Source organism: Coenobita brevimanus, chromosome 43 (assembly GCF_032717465.1).
Source record: "Coenobita brevimanus isolate Jiangsu-jjx chromosome 43, ASM3271746v2, whole genome shotgun sequence".
Lineage (NCBI taxonomy): Eukaryota > Metazoa > Arthropoda > Malacostraca > Decapoda > Coenobitidae > Coenobita > Coenobita brevimanus.
The window spans coordinates 12434524-12457532 of NC_136996.1; the positions used below are offsets into that span (position 1 = coordinate 12434524).

General features: G+C 42.3%; 1 protein-coding gene across 1 annotated transcript in view; it reads right to left on the bottom strand.

The window, feature by feature from the left end:
- Positions 1-23009, bottom strand: part of LOC145397749 (eukaryotic translation initiation factor 2-alpha kinase 1-like) — a 136466-nt gene that overhangs the window by 91047 nt on the left and 22410 nt on the right. Inside the window, exon 2 of the mRNA XM_080270771.1 lies at positions 4563-4778. Within this exon, the coding sequence (XP_080126897.1) occupies positions 4563-4778 (216 nt within the window). The remainder of the gene's footprint in view (positions 1-4562; positions 4779-23009) is intronic.

Consider the following 23009-nt stretch of genomic DNA (forward strand, 5'->3'; position numbering starts at 1 on the left):
GCCTCCCCTGGCTCGCCTGCTGCCATTTCCTCCACCTTCACTGCCACACCTGACTCACCCTCTGCCTGCCCCTCCACCTCCACAGCTGCACCTGACTCACCTGCTCCACCTGGCATATCTGCAACCCCTGCCGTAATGACTGTTGTTGCATTCTGGAAGAAATATAACATTTGACAGGCCGTATATTTCTTTGTCAAAGCCTGGAATAATACAACACTGGCAACAGTTAAACATGCCTGGTCGGCACTCCTGCTACAACACAAGTCTGCTGAGACTGAGAGAGAGTGGCCTTAAGAATTAATTACTCAAGTCTCAGATGCCATTTGCAGTATCCCAGCTCCAGGATATGAAGAAGTGACTCATGAAGAATTGGAAGAAATGCTGTGCAATGGCAATGCTGACAACATCCAGGATATAGTGGATGAAGATGGTGATAGTGGTAATGCAGTGAGTAATTCAGAAGAGCCTGAGCAGAAAAAAAGACGACACAGAAGCCATCGCTGCTACTGGGGGTCTGCTCCAGCCTTCATGACATGATTCAAGACATTGGGAGTGACTCAGGTGAAAGGGAGCAAATGCTTGGACTTGTAAATCAGATTTAAAGAAAATACAGTACCAGAAACAGTATCACGACCAGCTGAGGAAGAACAACAGAAAGGGGATGAAGTAAATGAGGACACTGATGACGTTGGGGTCATGCCTGAAGAGTTTAACTTTGTGGGGTTTGATGAAGTGTTGATGGAAGTGGGTGACCCGGGCACAAAAGGAAGGAGTGGAGACAAGGTGAGTGAGGGATAAGGGGGTGCGCAACAGTAGCCTCTATGCGCAAGCCTCAGATCACTCATCACGTTAAACACCTCATCAACTCCTATAAGGTGAGTTTTATATTACTCATGATGATTTAATAACTAATTTTATTATTTCAGCTAAAAAAAGGTAGTGATAGGAGGGACTTCAAATGGGGAAAAGTCCTGGGATGGCAGCACCAATAAACCGTTTATACATGTATTTCAATGTCGTGCAAACAACGTTTTCGCTAAAAAGAGTGTTTTTCTGACACAAATTAGACATTACTGGCGAGATCCTACTGTACACAGAGATTATTCAGATAAATAAAATATAGTAAGTACACACAGTATGTGAGCTCACAGAACACGAATCGCATAGTACACAAGGACCTATTTTTTATAGAATTTTAGTGTATTTTTTAATAGTACACGAATTGAACTCGTCATAGGCAAGATGGCAGCAAAGAGTGGCCCAAATCTGGGGTTATCCCAAGCACGCGACATTGCCACCCCAAGACGCACCAACGGTTGCCTCATCACCCGTTACTTGCGGCCTCAAGAAAGTGAGGAATCATTCTCTTCAACATCAGAAGAGCCATTTCCTGGGGAGGATCAAGAAGATGATGCGATGTCTAAGGTATTAGAAATAGACTATGAAGGATTCATCAGTGAAGTGAGTTCATGAGCTAGCGAAAGTGTCGAAAGTGCTGGTAACGAGAGTGGTGAGGAAGGCGGTGTGTCGGGTGGTGTGGCAGGTGGTGCAGGAGGTGCACGCTAGGTGCCTCACCCTGCCTCAGATCCCCTTCTTACGTCCATCAAGCCTGTTGTCCTCTTGGGGTAAGGTGAGCAGCCATATTCTTGTTGATTTAGTAAAGCTAAAATCTTCTTGGTTTACTTCATCTTAGGTAATACAGTAGGTACTCACAGCACACGAGTTCAGAGTAGGCGACCCTCATTGTATGTGAGGGCCTATTTTTTTCTGAATTTTAGTGTATTTTATAATAGTATGCAAATTGAACTTTTTAAGGGAGACGGCAGCAAAGAGTGGCCCAAATCAGGGGTTACTCCGAGTACGTGACATTGCCACCCCAAGTAGCTATAACGGTTGCCTACGCTCCGCCCACCTTGTGACGTCAATGATGTGCACGCATTATGTGATGCCCAAATGCACCACTTGGAGGGTGGTGAGAGAGGCCCAGCAGAGGAAATACACGTGCACAGAGGGTACACTCGCAGTTCCAGCTACGTTCTCATCTACTCCGAGGCTATTGTTTTGTGAGCCAGGATGTCTGTCCCGTCCTCGAGAAAGAAAGAACTGCATCACCCATGTCGTGAAGATGGAAGTCATTCAGAAGAAGGAGAGTGGGAGGGGTAACACCGTCATTGGGAAGGAACTCGACTTGGCAGAAGCGACGGTACGAACAATATGGGCTAACAGGGAGGCCATAAAGTAGACTGTTAAAATGTATGGGACGGTGGCACTTGAAAAGAGAACCAACCGGGCAATAATTCTTATGAAGTGGTACCTGGCAACAAACATCTTGAGGAAAGATAAGGAAGGAGTTTCACTGGATGGGCACTACATCAGGGACAAGGGGAAAATTTTCTACAAAGCTGCAGCTCTGAAGCCTGGTGTCAAGAAACCATTCAAAAGCCTCCGTGGGGTGGCTATGGCGATTCTGAAGAGGAAGGAGCTACATCACATTCGCCCCATCAACGGATGAAATGACAGCCAGGGACAATCCAGCCATCCTAAAGGGGATAATCGACAAAGGTGGCTACAGCAGGGACCAAATTTACAATACTGATGAAACGGCCCTATACTACAAGGTTATGACAGAGTCTACATATATCAGTAAGCATCAGCGCCAGGCCCGGGGAAGAAAAATGGACAAGAGCAGGATAATGGTCATATTTGCCATGAACTTATCAGGCTCACACATGATGCGGCCTGTTGTGGTTCATTCCGCAGCACACCCCAGATGTTACACGAATCTTTGCTGCATGAATGATAGCGGGGTGTACTGGTACAGCAACTCCAACGGCTGGATGACGAGCAGCATCTTGTCGGAGTGGCTGCTGCGGCACTTCATCCCTGATGCCAAGGCTAAATCCTGGGAACTTGGCATCCCCTTCAAGGTGCTCCTCATCCTCAACAATGCCCCAAGCCATCCAACCTGGCTAGCAGATCTCAGCAAGGAATGCAAGATCGTTTTTTTGCCACCCAGAACAACCTGTCTCTTCCAACCGCTAGACCAGGAGTTAATTGCAACAATGAAGCAACTATACCACCAATGCCTCTACGATCACCTCCGCAGCAAGACTGACAACTCTGAGGAACTGCAGGCAATTCTTGACTTGAACACCGTTGGGAGTGATGTCATGGATGCCGAGGAGGTTTGGACTATCCACCCGCTTCACTTGCTTCACCCACAGCACCCGCACCATCAGCTTCAAATCCAGATAAGACTGTTATGGCTTTTTAGCAGTCTTTCAACCTCAAGGATGCCATCACCTTCCTGTTGTCTTCTTGGGAAGATATAACAGCTGCAACAATTAACCATGCTTGGTGCCTCCTCGTCCCGCACCTGGGTGAAATTGCATTGGGAAGCAGATTTCAGTCCCTGGCCACTGCCGAGGCAGCCATTCTCACAACTGCACAAGCTGATCCCGGGTTTCAGGCCATCATGCTGGAGGAGATCAGGGGCTTGCATTCGGCAGCAGCGGAGCAGGATTCTTAGGAAGTCGCACAGCGAGTGGACGAGGCCGACGCAGAGCAGGAGATCGCAGCAGAAAAGCCAGCAACACCAGTGATGAAGAGTAAAGATTTGTCCATGATGGAGATCAGCCGGGTACTGTGTGCCCCTGATAAATTCAAAGGAAGAATTCAAGGACAATGAAAGCTCTCAGTTGCAAGTAGTTGAGGTGATGACTTCACTGGACAGAACCTTCAGTTACTACACAGACAAGCACAACCACGAAGTAAACAGACGGAAGCAAACCCTCATCACCCATTACCTGCAGCTTGAAGAAAATGAGGAATCACTCCCTTCAACATCAGAAGAGCCATATCCTGAGGAGGATCAAGAGAATGATGCAATGTCTGAGGTGTCAGAAATAGACTTTGACGGGTTAACAAACAAAGCGAGTGCATGAGCTAGTGAAATTGTTGAAAGTGCTGGTGACAAGAGTGGTGAGGAAGTTGGTGTGTCAGGCAGTGTGGTGGGTGATGCAGGAGATGCATGCTAGGTGCCTCATCCTGCCTCGGATCCCCTTCTTACCTCCATCAAGCCTGTTGTCGTCTTGGGTTAAGGTGAGCAGCCATATTCTTGTTGGTTTAGTTAAGCCACATCCATGTTGATTTAGTAAAGCCATAATCTTGTTGGTTTACTTTATCTTAGGTAATATGTTTTAGGTAGTTTCCCTGTACAATACAATACTGTACTTAGGTCTGAACGAGTTTCTGAGTATGCGAATTTCCAGTTCGCGACGTCCTCTGTCACCCATATACTCGCGTACTGTGAGTACTTACTGTATGTCTTAGCTAGTTTCCCTGTACAGCATAATACTTAGGTCTGAAAGGGGTCTCAGGGGTTCCCGATGAAGGGGGGTGCTGCCCATATGTAATTTTTCGTATTCACAGTACGCAAATTCCAAGTAAGCGACCTCCTCTGTTGCCCATAAACTCGCGTACTGTGCGCACCTGCTGTACTGTACTGTATATATGGTACTTAAAGATGATTACAAGAAAAGATCAGTGCAGAACTTGATTACCTTTGTATTATACTGCCCACCAAGTAGAATTTCAGGAGCAGCATATATAGGCGTACCAACTCCCTGGGTCCTAAGAGTCCACTTCATAGGGGTGATACTAGTTGTGTTCACATCATCACTAAAACTTCCAGGGATAAATGAAATGGAACGAGCCAGGCCAAAGTCACCCAGCTGGATACAGTGGCTGTGGTTGAGGGTGAAGAATATATTGGCTGGCTGAAAGAGAAAAAACAATTGTAGTAATAATAATAATAATAATAATAATAATAATAATAATAACAATAAAAACCTGTACAGCAGGAAACCATTTACTATGCTGAGTGTTAACCATATAACCAAATCATGGCACCTGGTGGTTGGCGAGTAATTAAGGTGCTCCACTCTGATTGAGCCTCAGCAGGTTTATATCCAAAGGGTGATTGGGGTTTAGTATTCATGTAATGCCACTCAGGGATGAGTGAGGCTGGTCAGTGTCATCTTAAATGTCAAGGGATGAGTGAGGCTGGTCAGTGTCATCTTAAATGTCAGGATTAATGTGCCTAACCCCAGCATGCTCCTCATGGGGCAACATAGGATTGGATGATGGATAGATGGATAATAAAAATAACAATAATAATAATAATAATAACAATAATAATAATATATTAATAACAATAATAATAATAATAATAATAATAATAATAATAATAATATTAGCCTAATAATAATAATAATAATAATAATAATAATATTAGCCTAATAATAATAATAATAATAATAATAATAATAATATTAGCCTAATAATAATAATAATAATAATAATAATAATATATGTAATCCCTGTACTATCCGAATGCCCACTATCCAGACTCCCTACTTACTGGACATTTTGGGCCCAAGACTTCAGAACCCCAAAATTGCCCCCAAGACACAAAAAATTCCAAAAAAATCAAATTTTTTTCCCCATGTAATTTGAACTCGATGTGTGGCGCGGACCAGCTGTGTTTTGGTGTGTAGTTCCACTGACGTCCGCTAGAGCACCCCTCAATCCTCCCCACTTCCCACCCGTCATTCGTCGTGAGTGCACGCTCATTGCCAAGGCCGCCCATGTGCCCACTTTTGTGGTGGTGCCCTACCTCCTGCAGGCTCTGCTGTTCTTTTCCTGCCTCTTCTTCGTGTGTGTGATGATGGCCCCGCCACCTGAGAAGAGGAAACGAGTGGTTCTGACTCTGGAGAAGAAGAGGGAGATATTGGACAAGGAGGACGTGGGACGGTCGACCTCACGCATCCTCCGTGAATTCAACCTCGCCCGCTCTATATTGTTTGATATCAAGAGATCCCAGGACAAACCCATGCAGTACACGGCTGACTTCTCATCGAAGTACAAACACAACGTGGAGAGGAAGATGATGTTTACTCCCCGGTACGTAGAAATCAACCGCTCTACGCTGATCTGGTATCGTCAACAATGTGCTGCTGGTGTGATGGTGCGTGGCACGGAGCTGAAGGCTGCTGCTGGAACTTTGCAAGGTTACATGCACCTCAGACTTCAACGCATCCGAGGGTTGGCTCTTCCCTTTCAAGTTATGGCATGACCTTACCAACCGTAAGGGCCATGGTGAAGCTCTGGAGGCCAACGAGGAGGGAGTAGAGGAATTTCGGCAGAGGGTGAAGGGCTTGATCGACAGGGAGGGCCTCAATCTCGGTCAAGTTTACAACGCTGACGAAACTGGTCTATTCTATCGCTCTTTGCCAACAAACACTCTAGCCGAGGAGATGGAGAAGCGTGTACCTGTCCACAAGCTTTGCAAGCAATGGATATCTGCTTTGTGTTGTGCCAATGCTAACGGCATGCACTGGCTCAAGCACATTATTGTTGGCCATGCAAAGCAGCCTCAGTGTCTGCGTGGGATGATGGATGTTCTTCCTGTCGTTTGGTACCATTCATTGAAGGCTTGGTTCACAGCCAAGATCTTCAAAGACTGGTTTCACCGCCATTTCGTCAAAGAGGTCATCCATTACCAGACGGAGAAACTGGGAATCCCGCACAACCAGGTAAAGGCCCTCTTTCTCTTGGACAATGCACCTATGCATCCATCTGACAAGACTTGGTGGCTGAGAATGGCCGCATTAGGTGCATATTTTTGCCACCTAATTCGACTTCTCTCATCCAACCAATGGGCCAAGGAGTGATTGTGGCAACGAAGAGGCTGTACTATAGGAAGTTCCTGGATGAGGTGATGGTTGTTCTCGAGGACGAGGATGAATGCAGGGAGGGACAGAACACGAGAGGCCAGCAGACTTTAGAAAACCTCGTCGCTACAACATTCGTTCTTGACTACCTGGAACACCCGGAGTGTGACAGGGAGATGGGGCCCTTGGGACTTGTGGAGGAAGTGCGCGCTTTCAGGCAGTGTATCAGTAATCGCCAAAATCGTCATTCCTTGTGTCAATCAATGATTGACAGTTTTCTCAGACCCGTGACCCCCGCTGTGCCCTGCCCTGGCTCCACACCACTGCCTCCCCAAGACATTCCTTCATCCTCAGAACCACAGCCCAGCACATCAGGCACAGTGGAGTCACCACTGGACGTGAGTATGCGCCCGTCATCAGAGTCATCTGCAGTGGGTAGTCCATCACCACATCCCAGTGACGCACCCCTAGGCCACCTGCATCAGCTACTCTCAGACTTTGACAGTGAATAAACAGCAAGAACTCACCACTAGACCACAGGGGAATTTACAGTGTTGTGCAGTGAAAAGAACAGTGCGTAGTGTTATGAAATCAGAATTCTGAGTGCAAAGACTTAGGTGCAGAGTGCAACACTGATTTCATTAAGGTACAATGGAGCGCAAGTAAGAACAGAGTGCACAGTGTTAAGAAAATAGAATTCAGAGTGCAAATGACTAAATTCAGTGCAAGACTTGATTACTGCAGGTGCTTAAGGTACAACTTTTTAGTCAGAGTCTGAGAGGAGGCGGGTTATTCATCGAGATGGCCAGGGACTTGTAAGTACCCAGAATATTTCATATTGTACTGTATTTTCCGTACTTACCTCTAAAACCTCATTCTCTAGTTCCTTTGCATTTATTTCACTCTTTTATGTCCCTTATTGGTGTGAATAGGGTCTTAGGTGCTATGCATGTCCAGTAGAGAGTTATGCAGGTGTTTTTCTGAGTTAGGCTAGGTTAGGGTCCATAGGTACCAGTCCAGGACCCAGGGACTTGTTGTAAGTATCCAGAATGTTTAATACCGTACTTTTTTTCCATACTTACCTCTAATACCTCATTCTCTGGTTCATCTGCATTCATTTCACTTTTATGTCCCTTATTGGTGTGACTAGGGTCTTAAATAGGTCCTATGCATGTCTGGTATGGAGTTATGTAGGTGTTTTTCTGAGTTAGGCTAGGTTAGGGTCCATAAGTACCAGTTCAGGAGGCAGGGCCCACTATCTGGACAGAACCACTTTCGGTCATGCCTTTGGCTCTATTACATCGGATAGTGCAGGAATTACTGTAATAGTAATAGCAATAATAATAATAATAATAATAATAGTAATAATAATAATAATAATACCCTACCCAAATCTGCCCTATTGATGAGATCACACTCTCACTCACTCATCATTCAACCCCCAGAATCCTAGCTCCACCTGACATAAAGTTATCCACACTTATGATACATGTTTCGTACCACCTATGACACACATCCACACTTACATGCTCCAAATCAACTATCAGCTGTAGTCTGCTTATGACTATCACTTCACCAGGAAAAAACATGGGTCCTAAACACGCCATACACTCTTCTGCACAAAATTCTTCTGACTACCATATTTACTATTGGGGAGAACTCGGAGGATAACTAAAAGGGAAAAGGACTTAGGTGTAGTGATTAGTAATGTCCTAAAATTTTCCAAGCCATGCAACTAAGATGTGAAAAAGATTCAGATGTTGCTAGGCTACATCCAGAGGCTGTTTTGTTACAGGAATAAAGAGATTGTTCTTACACTAAACAGCTCCTTAATATTGTTGCAGTTCTAGTCACTAACATACAGGAAAGACATAGACTGACTTGAGAGTCCACAATAGACCTAAAAAAACTTATCCCATCCATCAGGAAAAAGAGTTACAAGGATCACGTGAGGGCTGTGGGACTGTTTTCATTACAAACTCGTAGACTACAATGCCAGCGAACTGAAAGGGATGGGTCTGACAGCCTTGATTGTACAAACTTGTTTAGTCTCAGCACAGAACTATGGCTGGAAGATGGAATTGAAAAGATTTAACACCTGCAATTTTGAAAACTTTTTCACTTACATGACCTGCTCTGCCTGGAACACTCTCTTCATGGAAGTTGTTAATAGGATTCCAGTGTGGCAGTTTAAAAGAAACCTCTAAAAGATCTTGCTAACAGAATGAGAGTATAGTGGGTATGTATTCCCAAGTACAGTATATACAAAGTATCTCCTTGGTAAGACCACAAGGTCTTTGAGATACAAACTTTTCCTTGTAACTTCTTGTAACTAGCCCGATCTGCTGTCAGTTTCCTAGCCTCTCCATTACTCACTTTTGCACATACTCACTTACCATGTCTATCCATCATCTTGGCCTAAGGTACCTCCTCCCACCATCAAACACAGTCTGATATATAGTAATCCCTCAATTATCCGATGAAAAAGAGCCACAGGCATGTCCGGGTAATGGCTCCATCCAGATAACGGACTTCTCCCCTGGCCCCGCTTCTTACATAACTTATGAAAATCATTGTAAAAAAACACTACAGTACATCATACAACATGCTCGCACTTCTCTCTCTCTCTCTCTCTCCCAGAAGATGGAGGGGGAGGGAGGGTGGGAATGGAGAAACAGAGGCAGGACCACACCCAGGAAATTACAATAAGTCACACCCAGGAAAATAGAGACCAATCAGCTTAATATCAATAGTGTGCAAGTTAATGGAAAAAAACATAAGAGATAAAATAGTTAATTATCTATAAAATAATATAATTAAAGACTTGCAGCATGGAATCAGTCATCGTCGTTCATGCTTAACTAACTTACTGGACTTCTTCCATAATGTTTACAAATCATATGATGCCTCAAGAGCAGTAGATAAAATTTACCTCGACTTTCAGAAAGCATTTGACACTGTCCCTCACAAACGTCTCATGAGCAAAATAGAAGCACGTGGAATAAAAGATAATAGGCAGAAATGGTTACAAGACTGGCTTTCAGACCAAAAGCACCAAGTTGTGATAAACGGAAAGGAATCCAAATGGTGTAATGTGATTAGTGGCATAGACTCAGTACAGTACTTGGACCGATACTTTTTATTATCTACATAATCGATATGAGGGTCTAAATTGTAAAATATCCAAATTTGCAAACGATACTAAAATAACCAACAAAGTAACTTCAAATTACAGTGGCAGCAGTTACAAAATGACCTTAACACTTTAGCAAGCTGGGCAGAAAAATGGCAAATGAAATTCAACACAGAAAAATGTAAAATACTATATACTGGAAGTAACAACATCCATGCGATATACAAAATGAATAATATCCAGTTATCAAGTACAGACAATGAAAAGAATCTTGGTGTGATAATATCAAATGACATAAAACCTATTAAGCAGTGCACCGATGCAACTAAAATTGCAAACATGCTGGTGGGCTTTATTGGAAGAACTTTCGGGTTTACATCGGAAAAAGTCATACTTACCTTGTACAACTCGCTAGTGCCCCCCCATCTTGAGTTTTGTGTGCAATTCTGGTCTCTGTACTACAGAAAGGACAGAAAACTTAGAGAAAATACAGCAAAGAATCACAAAAATGATGCCACGACTTAGAAACAAACCATATGAGGAACGCCTTGAAGAACTTAAATTATTTAGCCTAATGATGCCCAGGTTAAGAGGTGACATTATTGAAATTTTCAAAATCATGAAGAAATATGACAACTTAGACATGAATAAATATTTGAAATAGACCGGTCGAGTCAAAACAAAAGTACTGGTTCAAAATAATGGGAAAGCATTTCCAATCCCATGAAGCAAAATACTTCTTCTTCAACAGAGTCATAAATATCTGGAACAGATTACCCTCAGATACCGTGAACAGTATCTCAAGACATTCAAAAACAAAATAGACGAGTATTTGCATGAGATCCTCAGCTGATTCTTTTTCTATCAAAATAACTTGCTTTTATAGCTACGTGTAAGTTCATTCTTCTTTTGTCTACAAGACACCTCATAAACAATGTACCCGTACATAGCGTTGCGTCACATAATTACATATTTTTCAATTTACTTGATGCAAATAAAATAACATAAGCACAGATTAGGATCTGCACAGATAGCCTTGAGTTAATGGTCACTACTCTTACTTTCGACCTGTGATGGGCTGCGGATCACTGAGGGTCCGTTAGCCAAATGACCACCATCGGGATTTTTATAATGTACCAGGGGTCACTGCTTCAGGAGGAAACTTTTGTATTTACCCCATATGGAAGAGTTCCTTATCTCAGTGGGGTGAACAGAGCTAGGGCCTGATTGACTGCTGCCTACCTTAAAAGTGCCAGGCAAGGCTGCCACACCACCCCTAAACATCCACACTGTGCACTGTGCAGTCCCTTCATGTCTACAATACACCTTGTAAACTTAACATACCCATACATAGTGTCGTGTCATGTCATTATACATTTTTCAATTTACTCAATGCAAATAACGTAATATACAGTAAGCACAGATTAGGATCTGCACAGATAGTCCTGAGTTAATGGTCACTACTCTTACTTTCGACCTGTGATAGGCTGTGGAACACTGAGGGTCCCTGTTAGCCAAGTGACCACCATTGGGATTTTTTTAATGTACCAGGGGGCACTGCTCCAGGAGGAAACTTATGTACTTGTTCCACATGGGAGAGTTCCATGTCTCAGTGGAGTGAATGGAGTTAGGGCCTGACTGACAGCTGCCTACCTCAGAAGTGCCAGGCAAGGCTGCTGCACCACCCCTAAACATCCACTCTGTGCATTGTACATCCTCACTGTGCACTGTGCAGTCCCCTTTTGTCAATAAGACACTGCATCATTCAATTTCCCCAGTGCAAAGGAAGTAATATAAGCACAGATTAGGATCTACACAGATAGCCCTGAGTTATCGGTCACTACTCTTACTTTCGACCTGTGATGGGCTGTGGATCACTGAGGGTCCCTGTTAGTCAAGTGACCACCATCAGGATTTTTTTAATGTACCAAGGGTCACTGCTTCAAGAGGAAACTTGTGTACTTGTCCCACATGGAAGAGTTCCTTATCTCAGTGGAGTGAATGGTGCTAGGGCCTGATTGACTGCTGCCTACCTTAAAAGTGCCAGGCAAGGCTGCTGCACCACCCCTAAACATCCACACTGTGCACTGAGTAGTTTCCATGTTATGTCCACAGATTCCCCATTAACTCAACGTACCCATTTATAATGTCATGCATTAACTATTAGTTTATTTGATTACTTTCTCTTTCAGATTACTCAAACGGGTAGCTTACAGACAAAGTATTATAGAATGTGACTTTTCCTTTCTAGTATTTCCTGTGAAATTCCCAAGTCATTTTTTCTATGCTGCATGGTGGTTTTTCTCACTTTTTCCTGGAGGGTTTGGGGGTTGGAGGAGCCTTCTTGCTTTACCATCCTTATCCTCCAGCATGGAGAGTTAGATCTTTTAGTCATAGTCTTCTCTGTAACAAGCAGCCTTGAAAGGACCATAAGGTCTGTTGCTGTTTGCTTTCCTATGTAATCCTATGCAATCTCTCTCTCTCTCTCCCTGGAAAGTGGGGGGAAGGGAGGGAGGGAATGGAGAAGGAGAGAGAGAGGAGGGATATGCCTATTTCCTCTTGTTATTAGAAGGAACAATCCTTATGTCATTCCTGTATTTATTCTCTCTCTCTCTCTCTCTCTCTCTCATTGGGCACTTCCATTTTCATTATTACTTCACATATTTTCATCTCAATCATTTTCTTCACCTTCACCTTCCCTTTCATTTTTGCCTTCATTTTCACATTTGTTATGACATTCACTTCCATATTCATTTCCATGCTCACTTTCACTTGCATCTTAACCTTTACACTTGCTTTCACTGTCACTTTCATTTTCAATTTTAATTTCACCTTAACCTTCACTTGCATCTTTACTGTCTCATTTTCACATTTACCTTTACAATTACATTCACTCACCTTTGCTTTCACCTTCCTTTCATTTATGTTCACATTCCCTTTTACCTTCACTTTCACCTCTCTCTCTCTCTCTCTCTCTCTCTCTCTCTCTCTCTCTCTCTCATACACACACAAACACACACACACACACACACTTAGGTACTAAAGAAGTAGAACATCTTTAGTCAGGGATGTAGCAGACAAGAAAAAATGCGTGATAATTTCAGAAGTAAAGGCAAAACATATGACAGTGAGATCAGAAAGGGAAAAAGAAGAACTGAGTAAGGTTTAAGAGATAGTATCAGTAGTTATGGATGGTGACAAGATCTAGAAAAGATTGAAGACGTGTTTACGTTAGGAAAGTATGAGGAAGGAGGGGCAAGGCCATTTAATGTTTAAGTCTCAGGTAATGGTAGATGAAATCAGCATAGAAATTATCAGACAAACAGGGGTTCAAGAATGTTTGCACAGGGAGTGATGATAATGAGGAAGAAAGAGCTAAAATAAAGACGCTAGTAAAGGAAGAAAAGACAAAAAACGAACTGAGAATGGAGGAAGAGAAGACAGTGTTCTACTGCAGAGTTAGCGATCAGAAATTAAAGAAGTGGTACCAACAGAGAGAGGGCAAGTAGCAGGAATAAAAAACACCTAAAAAAGTTTCAAAGTGGCATGTACTACTGTTCATGGTTTAATATCAGCAAGGTTAGAAATCAACTATTTCTTAAGGGTATGTGAACCAGATGTTATGTGCTTAGTAGAGACCGAGTTCTATCTATCTATCTATCTATTGCCAGACGCCTCAATTCCGTTTGGGGTGGCCACAAACAAATCGCCTCCAAGTCGCCCTGTCCCCCGCCATTTCACTGCCCTGCTCCCAACTCCCACCCCCCTCTCTCATATACCTCTCCACCCCATCCCTCCATCTCATCATCGGCCTCCCCCTCCCTCTTCCCCCCTCCACCTCACTCACATACACTTTCTTCATCAGTCTTTCACCCTCCATCCTCTCCACATGGCCAAACCACCTCAGTGTGTTCCTCATAACGCTTCCTATCACATCCACATCCACACCACAACGCTCCTTTATATCCTCATTCGTCAGCCTGTCTCTCCATGTGACTCCACAGGCTCCTCTTAAATAACTCATTTCCACTGCTCTCACTCTTGACTTGAGTCCTTCCAACAACGTCCAAGCTTCACTTCCATACGTTAGAGTTGGTATCACAATACTGTCATGTAGTAACTTTTTCACTTCCATGCTCACTTCCCTGTTTCTTATCACTGCTTTCAAAGAACCAGCAACCTTTCTTCCCTGCTGTACCCTTTCAAGCACTTCACCCTCCAAACCTCCATCCTTACTCATCACACTACTCAAGTACTTAAACGTACTCACATTTTCCAATTCCTCGCCATCCAACCTCGCTGTACATTCACTGACTTCACCTCTCTCAAAGACCATCACTTTACTCTTCCCTACATCCACCTTTAGATTCCGTTTCTTACACACTCTCCCAAACTCATCCACCAAGCCTTGCAGCTCCCCTTCGTCTTCACTCAACAACACAGTATCATCTGCAAACAACAGTACAGGAAGTTTCCAAACACTATCCTCTCTCATCAGGGCCACTCCAACATCCACTACCCTACCTTGTACCCCTTTTATTACCCCATTCATGTACAGATTGAACAACCATGGAGACATGACACATCCCTGTTTCAACCCAACTTTCAAAGAGAAAAATTCACTTAGTTTACCATCCACACGCACAGCAGCCATTGCACCATCGTACATACTCTTCACAGCATTCAACAACTTCCCATCTACTCCATATATTCTTAATACTTTCCACAGTCCTTGTCTATCCACCCTGTCATATGCTTTCTCCAAATCCATGAGAGCCGCATACAACTTCTTTCCCTTCTCTAGAAACTTTTCCACTAAAGATCTAAGAATGAATATCTGATCTACACAACCTCTTCCCTTCCTAAAGCCTCCCTGTTCTTCTCCAACTAATTTCTCTGTTCTTTCTCTAACTCTGTCAATAAGTATCCTACCATACACTTTTCCTATTATACTATGAAGACAAATGCCCCTATGATTACCACACACTTCATTTTCCCCTTTTCCTTTGTACAAGGGAATAATTATACCTGACTTCCAATCCTTCGGGACTCTACATTCCTCCCAGGCCAATCTACACATCTTCCACATCCATTCTACTACTATCTCTCCCCCATGCTTCAGCATTTCACCACACACTCCATCAATTCCTGGGGCTTTCCCTGATTTAACTTTCTTCATTGCTTCCACAACTTCTATTCTACTGATTTCTTCCTGTCTTCTCACATCCCTCCTTCTCCCAGCCATTCCCCAGCCACTTATACTCACATTACTTCCATCCTCTATGTTCAACAATTCCTTAAAGTGTTCTCTCCATCTGCTCACTTTTTCTCCCGTCTCCACTATTAAACCTACCATTTTTATCTTTCACTCCCCTGCTAAGAGAGGATAATGACATCCATATAGGAGATGGTAAATACAAACTATGGAGAAGAGACAGAAAAGAAAAAGTGGGAGGAGGAGTGATGATAGCAGTGAAGAACAACATATATGCAGATACTGTGGAACTGGGAGAGGGTAGGACTGAAGTGATAAATATAAAATCAGAAATTAGAGAGAATGGCAAGAGAGACATGGCAGTAGTATATGTTCCCCCTAAGACAAAGGCATGGAATGACAAAGAATACCAGATGTTGTCAGACATGGTTAGTTATCTACAATAAGTGACTGAGAAATGCAACAATATACTTCTGATGGAGATTTTAATTGTAAAGAGATTAACTGGGAGGAATGCGACTAGGGAGGCAATGAAGATTTGTGAGGCACTATACTGTTAAATATAGCAATGAATAATGTAATGACCCAATGGGTCAAAGAAGAGACAAGATCCAGAGGTGATGACACACCAACAAGACTAGATTTACTGCTAACCAAAGAACCTGACGTAACCGAATCTTTGAAAATCTGTTTCCTATAAGGAAAAGTGATCATGTGGTCATTCAGTTCCAGACAATAAATGGGAACATGATGTCAAGATATGAGCTTTATAGGCAGGTAAGATGCAACTTTGGGAATGCAAACTTTATAGGATTGAGGAAATTTTTCAAAAATGTGGATTGGAGAAGATTAAGAGAAACAAGAGAGATACAGAGGAAGTGGGATATCTCTCTAGGCCTCTATAATTTGGGAGTGAAAAATTATGTGCCAAGAGTATGTGGGAAAGTAAGCAGAAAAATGGACTGGTTTAACAGAAGGTGAATGAGAGAGAGAGAGAGAGAGAGAGAGGAAGGGACATTGCACAGAACAACTGGAGAAAGAGAGGTAATAACAGAACTGAGGAAGAATACAGAAGAACTAGAAATGAATACAGTAATCCCTGTACTATCCGGATGCCCACTTTCCAGACATTGTGGGCCTGGACCTTCGGAACCCCAAAATGGCCCCCCCAAAAAAAAATAAAAAATCCCCCCAAAATCCGAATTTTTTCCCACCTGTAATTTGAAATTGCCGTGTGGCGACGAACAGGCCAGCTGTGTTTACACATGGCCTCTTCACCCCTTCCTTCCTTCCCCCTCACCAGTTACCACCTAACTGCCATCAAAAGTAGATGCTCATCGCAATGGATGCCGCACATGTTCGTTTTTGTGAATAAACAGTGAATAAACTCCAATACTTCGCCACTAGACCACATAGGAATTTACATTGTTGTGCAGTGTTAAGAAATTAGAATTTAGAGTGCAAAGGATTAACTGTGGAGTGGAAACTAGCAGTTGAAACTGACGTGGTGCAATCTGGTGCTTTAAAAGCTAGTATTCCGCTAGATGGCTCTACTGTTGCAGTAAACACATTCCCCGTGCTGTTTAAAAAGCATATTTTTCTTTGTTAAATATCTATACTGTTGTGTGAAAATGCGAATCATGGTAATGTCATATGCCGAAATATAAATACAGAGATAGCCCGATTATCCGGGCTATATGGTGTTAAGGGGTGCCCGCTTAGTCTGAAAGCACGATTAATCCGGCGGAAACACAAGTACTGTACTGTTAGACTAATTTATTTACCGGTAAATGTACACTTTAAGTACCAGAAAGACCTTTCCAGTTCAATGTATATTCTTCCAGCTTGTTTCAATATTTTTCAGACTATATTCAGTTCGGTAAATCACGTTTTCTTACTGAAAGATTTCCTCCCTGTTAGTATCGTCTCGTTCTAAAGCTGTACCTACGATTGTTTCCAGCACAATGGACGAAACTCATCGTACTCAAATGTGGACTTCGTTTCCCAACTTCCCAACTGAAGATTAGGTTAGGTTACATTATTAGGGGCAGTTAAGCTAGGTTAGGTCAGGTTTAAACACTTAGATTAGAACAGTGTCTTCTGCCGTTACGTTAACGAATCAAAGAGTCGTCACACCAGTACAGCTAAAAACAGCGAGGAAAGATTTAACAAAAAATGTTTATTTACTAACCCAGAAATAATCAGAAAAATATAACAGACTATCAGGATGAACTGATTTGGTAAGGTGCTTTTACTGCTTACAGCAAAGCGTATGTTTACCCCCCTCAAATCCTCAATGTTCGTGAGTTCAGAAATTTGTGTGCTCCCGTGGCAGACCTTGAAACCATTTTTTCAAAGTTATAAAGTCAGTTTCTTTTTCTTACAGATTTGAAAAGACTCGTCTGGTACACTTGGCTTTTTCCCCTCCTCCCTAAACCCATTTTGTGATTTGCTATGATTCGTGAAAGAAAATTAGGGGGCATGTTACATTAGAATTTAAACATAAAGTTAGGGTGCATGTTACTTTAGCATTTAAACATATCGGCGAAAACATCTGGGATGAAAGGACCGCCGAGCTGTTTGGAATGGTAGAGTAGGGTCGTGTATACCAGTGACCATTCCCTTCCCATAATTGTTCGCAGTTTTTATGGCTCTCCCTAACTTAACGTTACTGACACCGGTACAGTAAAGCTTTGTTCAAGGCTAGCAGCCATAAGGGGTTAATGGAATACATTATTGTTTGTATCAATACTCTCTCTTTCACACATACACGAACGAACAAAAGAATGTGCAATAAATGTACACTTAACTGTAAGGAGCAGAAATAACTGTATGTTCTGTCAGTCCGAAATGTGTTGGGAAGCGACATCGAACAAAGAATGTGGAACTGAATGCCACCTTACGAGAACACGTGAGATGAAAGTATTTTTTCTTATTAGTAAACATAATTGTTCCATTTCGTCCCCTATAATTGTGAAACTCATAAATTTTCGTCCAAGCATACACCCTAATAACCTTACCAATTCAATTCATATTCTCTAGTTTGTTTTCTGTATTTTTCTAGTTTGTTTTCTTATTATCATAACGTTCCTTAAGCCTTACCTACGATTGTTTCCGGCATAATGGAAGAAACTTACTCATAATTAGGATGCATGTTACATTAGTATTTAAACATATCGGCAAAAACATCGGAGATGAAGTGGCAAGCCGCCTGACTGTTTCAGATGGTAGAGGAGGGTCGTGAAAACATACCAGTGACCTTCGTTCCCTTCCCATAATTGTTCACAGTTTTTTATAGCTCTCCCTAACCCAACATCCCTGACACTGGTACAGTAAACCACTGTTCGAGGCTGACAGCTATGATGGGGTTAATGGAATGCATTATTGTTTGTATTAATACTCTCTTTCATACATACAGTACACTTAAGAACGAACAAAAGAGTGAACAGTAAATGTAAGAGGAAGAAATAACAATGCTCTGTCGGTCCGAAATGTGTTGGGAAGCGCGATATCTAACGAAGAATGCAGAACTGAATGCTAACTTAGAACACATGAGATGAGTAATTTTTTTTTTTTTTTTTTTTCTGATTAGCAGACATTCTTGTTTCATTTCGTTCCCTAAAACTAGGAAACCCATTACTTTTCGTCTAAGCATACAGCCTAAAGACTTCACCAATTCACTTCATATTCCTCCAGTTTGTTTTCTGTGTTTTTCTATTTTGAGGGTAGTAAATTACCTTCTCTTGCTGAAAGATTTTCTCTTTTATCACGTTCTTTAAGCCGTACCTACGATTGCTTCGGGCATAAAGGAAGAAACTCATCGTACACAAAAGTGGATTTAGTTTCCCAATTTCCCAACTGGAGCCCAGGTTAGGTCAGGTTAGGTTAAATTAGGTTAACTTATTAAGTAGTTAAGCAAGGTTAGGCTACGTCAGGAGTATCAGTTGCCTCACCAAACTCCACCCTACCACCCTTGTGATCGAGTTGTGAGCAGGAGGTGTGGGTGGGGGCAGGGTGAGCAAGACCTTCTCTGGTTTATCCATGCCTCTCTCCTTAGCAACTGGATGCTTCCTGTTTAAACCGGAGCATTCATACAGATAATTCTATGAATTACTGTACCACTGAACCATTGGGTCACGGCCCGGATATACCGAAAGCTGGATAATCCGAGCCTGGATAATCGAGCTTCCATTGTAATACAAATAGAACACGTATATATAACGTATCGTGAAGTGTTTATATTTATCATAAACTGAAATTAAAATATCACTGATGGCATGTGATGGCAACCCATCCTTCCAGTGACCCTATATTATTTAATTTCTGCTACATTTAGTTCAAATTTCGTTCTTAATACATTATCTGTTCAGACTGTAAAGTACGCCTAGTTGGTATCTAGACTCATCCAGTTTCTATGTGGGCAGAAATTTAATGTTGAGTAAATACTGGCATTCAACATTTTGCTTGCTTCCTTCACGCATGCGCACCACAAGACAGTCCCGTGTTTAAGATTTTTCACGAGGGATGTCAAGTTTCCATGAAAAATTTTATTTTGATGGCGTAATGTCACGGATTCACTCAGAGTAGAAACGAGCTATATTCATAACATTCGTCACTGGTTCATAAGTGACTGTGTATAGGCAGTGTGTTTCATTGAGCGATATCTTTGTATAATTGTCATACCCACATCTTGCCTCTCTAGCTGTTAACTAAGCTACGCCCATTTCTCATGTCCCTGTACCCGACGTTGGTTACATTACTCTCGTAAATGGACACACCCACAAACACACATAGTTCAGTAATGTGAGTTCTTGACTGTTGAGCTGAGAGAGAGAGAGAGAGAGAGAGACCTTCCCCTGCAGCTTCCTTGCACCATGAGTGAGTCATATTCATATGTATCATTGTAGCTTTTTGTAAATAAAGTGTTACAGTGAAGTTTTGTCTTTTTCTGTTGAGAACTAGTGGTTATTTTAATTTTTACAGTGTTCAGGTCATCTTATCATCAATATCTCACACACATTGCCCCCTCTTGGCAAGTCCCTAATGGTATGGTCATGTGAGAAATGTCTCCAGGCCACCTGTCCACACACATATGTTTGTAAGATCTTCCACTGACTGAGTCAGTAGCTTGTGCACATACCAGTCCTCTTGATCTGGATGCAATCTCACTGGGGGTAGACATTTAAGAGGATGCAGTAGTATTTACTCGTCATGTGTTCTCACGTTTGCATGTATGTATATATATATATGTGTATATATATATATATATATATATATATATATATACATATACGTGAATACTGAACTTGACTCCGTGTGAATCTTGTGGATCACTTGGAGGCGATGTCTTGGCTTGTTTACCTTCCTCAGCCGTCTGTCCTCAGTGAGACCGGGCAAAAAATGACGCGTAAACGATCTTGGTTTTGGGACGGTTCCTCAGACCGGATGATTTATGATGGTGAATGCCAGTATTTACTCAACATTAAATTTCTGCCCACATAAAGACTGGATGAGACTAGATACCCACTAGGCGTACTTTACACTCCGAACAAACTATGTATTAAGAATCTAACTTGCACTAAATGTAGCAGAAATTAAATAATATAGGACCACTGAAATGGCGAATTGCCATCACATGCCATCAGTGATATTTTAATTTCAGTTTATGATAAATATAAACAATTCATGATACGTTATATATACGTGTTCTATTTGTATTATTTATATTACGGCATATGACATTACCATGATTCACAAATTCACACAACAATGTAAATATTTAACAAATAAAATTATGCTTTTAAACAGCGCGGGAATGTGTTTACTGCTACAGTGGAGCCATCTAACGGAATACTAGGCTTTTCAGAAGCACCCCATTAAGAACAGAATGTGCAGTGTTAAACAAATATAACTCACAGTGCGGAGAATTAAGTGCAGCACAACAATGGATTACTGTATATGCTTCAAGAGCACTTTTGCCACTGACAAAGCCTTAAAGAAGGCAGCCGCAGACGTGCTTGTACCCTGTACACTGCTAAATATTTTCCATAACCGCATCTAATTTCTAATTCTCTGGTTCCTTTTCATTTATTTCATGCTTTATGTCCATTATTGGTATCAACTGAGTCTTAAATAGGTTTAAATAGGTGCTATGCATGTCCAGTAGGGAGTTATTTAGGTGGCTTTCAAAGTTAGGCTGGGTTAGGGTCCTTAAGTACCAGTCCAGCAGGCAGGGGTCCACTTTCTGGATGGGACCACTTTCCGGACATGCCTTTGGCTACATTACATCGGCTAGTGGAGGGATTACTGTATACAAGAATATGTAGAAAGGAGGAAAAGAATTTTGAAAAAGGTCTATCTATCTATTGCCAGACGCCTTAATCCCGTAAGGGGTGGCCACAAACAAATTGCCTCCATGTAGCTCGGTCCCCCACCATTTCACTACCCTGCTCCCAGCTCACACCCTCCTTTCTCATATACCTCTCCACTCCATCCCTCCATCTCACCCTTGGCCTCCCCCTCCCTCTCCCTCCCTCCATCTCACTCACATACACTCTCCCCATCAGTCTCTCACCCTCCATCCTCTCCACATGGCCAAACAACCTCTGTATGTTTCACCCAACGCTTCCATTCACATCCACATCCACACCACAACGCTCCTTCACTTCCTCATTTGTCAGCCTGTCTTTCCATGTGACTCCACAGGCTCCTCTCAAATAACTCATTTCCACTGCTCTCACGCTTGACTTCCGACCCTCCAATAACGTCCAAGCTTCACTTCCATATGTTAGAGTTTGTAACAATACTGTCGTGTAGTAGTTTTTTCACTTCCATGCCCACTTACCTGTTTCTTACCACTGCTTTCAAGGAGCCAGCAACCTTTCTTCCCTGCTGCACCCTTTCAAGCACTTCACCCTCTAAACTTCCATCCTTACTCATCACACTACCCAAGTACTTAAATGCACTCACATTCTCCATTTCCTCCCCATCCAGTCTCACTGTACATTCACTAACTTCACTTCTCTCAAAGACCATAATTTTACTCTTCCCTACATTCACCTTTAGATTCTGTTTCATACACACTCTCCCAAACTCATCCACCAAGCCTTGCAGCTCCCCTTCATCTTTACTTAACAATACAGCATCATCTGCAAACAACAGTACAGGGAGTTTCCAAAAACTGTCCACTCTCACTAGGGCCACTCCAACATCCACTGCCCTGCCTTGTATCTCTTTAATAAACCCATTCATATACAGATTGAACAACCATGGAGACATGACACATCCTTGTTTCAATCCAACCTTCAAACAGAAAAATTCACTCAGTTCACCATCCACACACACTGCAGCGTTGACACACTCATACATACTCTTCACGGCATTCAACAACTTCCCATCTACTCCATATATTCTTAATACTTTCCACAATCCTTGTCTATCCACCCTGTCTTATGCTTTCTCCAAATCCATGAAGGCTGCATACTTCTTTCCCTTCTCTAGAAACTTTTCCACTAAGGACCTAAGAATGAATATCTGATCTACACAACCTCTTCCTTTCCTAAAACTTCCCTGTTCTTCTCCAACTAATTCCTCTGTTATTTCCCTAACTCTGTCAAAAAGTATCCTACCATATACTCTTCCTATTCACTAAGGAGGCAAATGCCCCTATGATTACCACACATTTCTTTTTCCGTTTTTTCTTTGTACAGGGGAACAATTATACCTGACTTCCAATCCTCCGGGACTCTACCTTCCTCCCAGGCCAATGTGCACATATTCCACATCCATTCTACTACTATCTCTCCCCCATGCTTCAGCATTTCACCACACACTCCATCAATTCCTGGGGCTTTCCCCATTTTAACTTTCTTCATTGCTTCCACAACATTCATTCTACTGATTTCTTCCTCTTTTCTCACATCCCTCC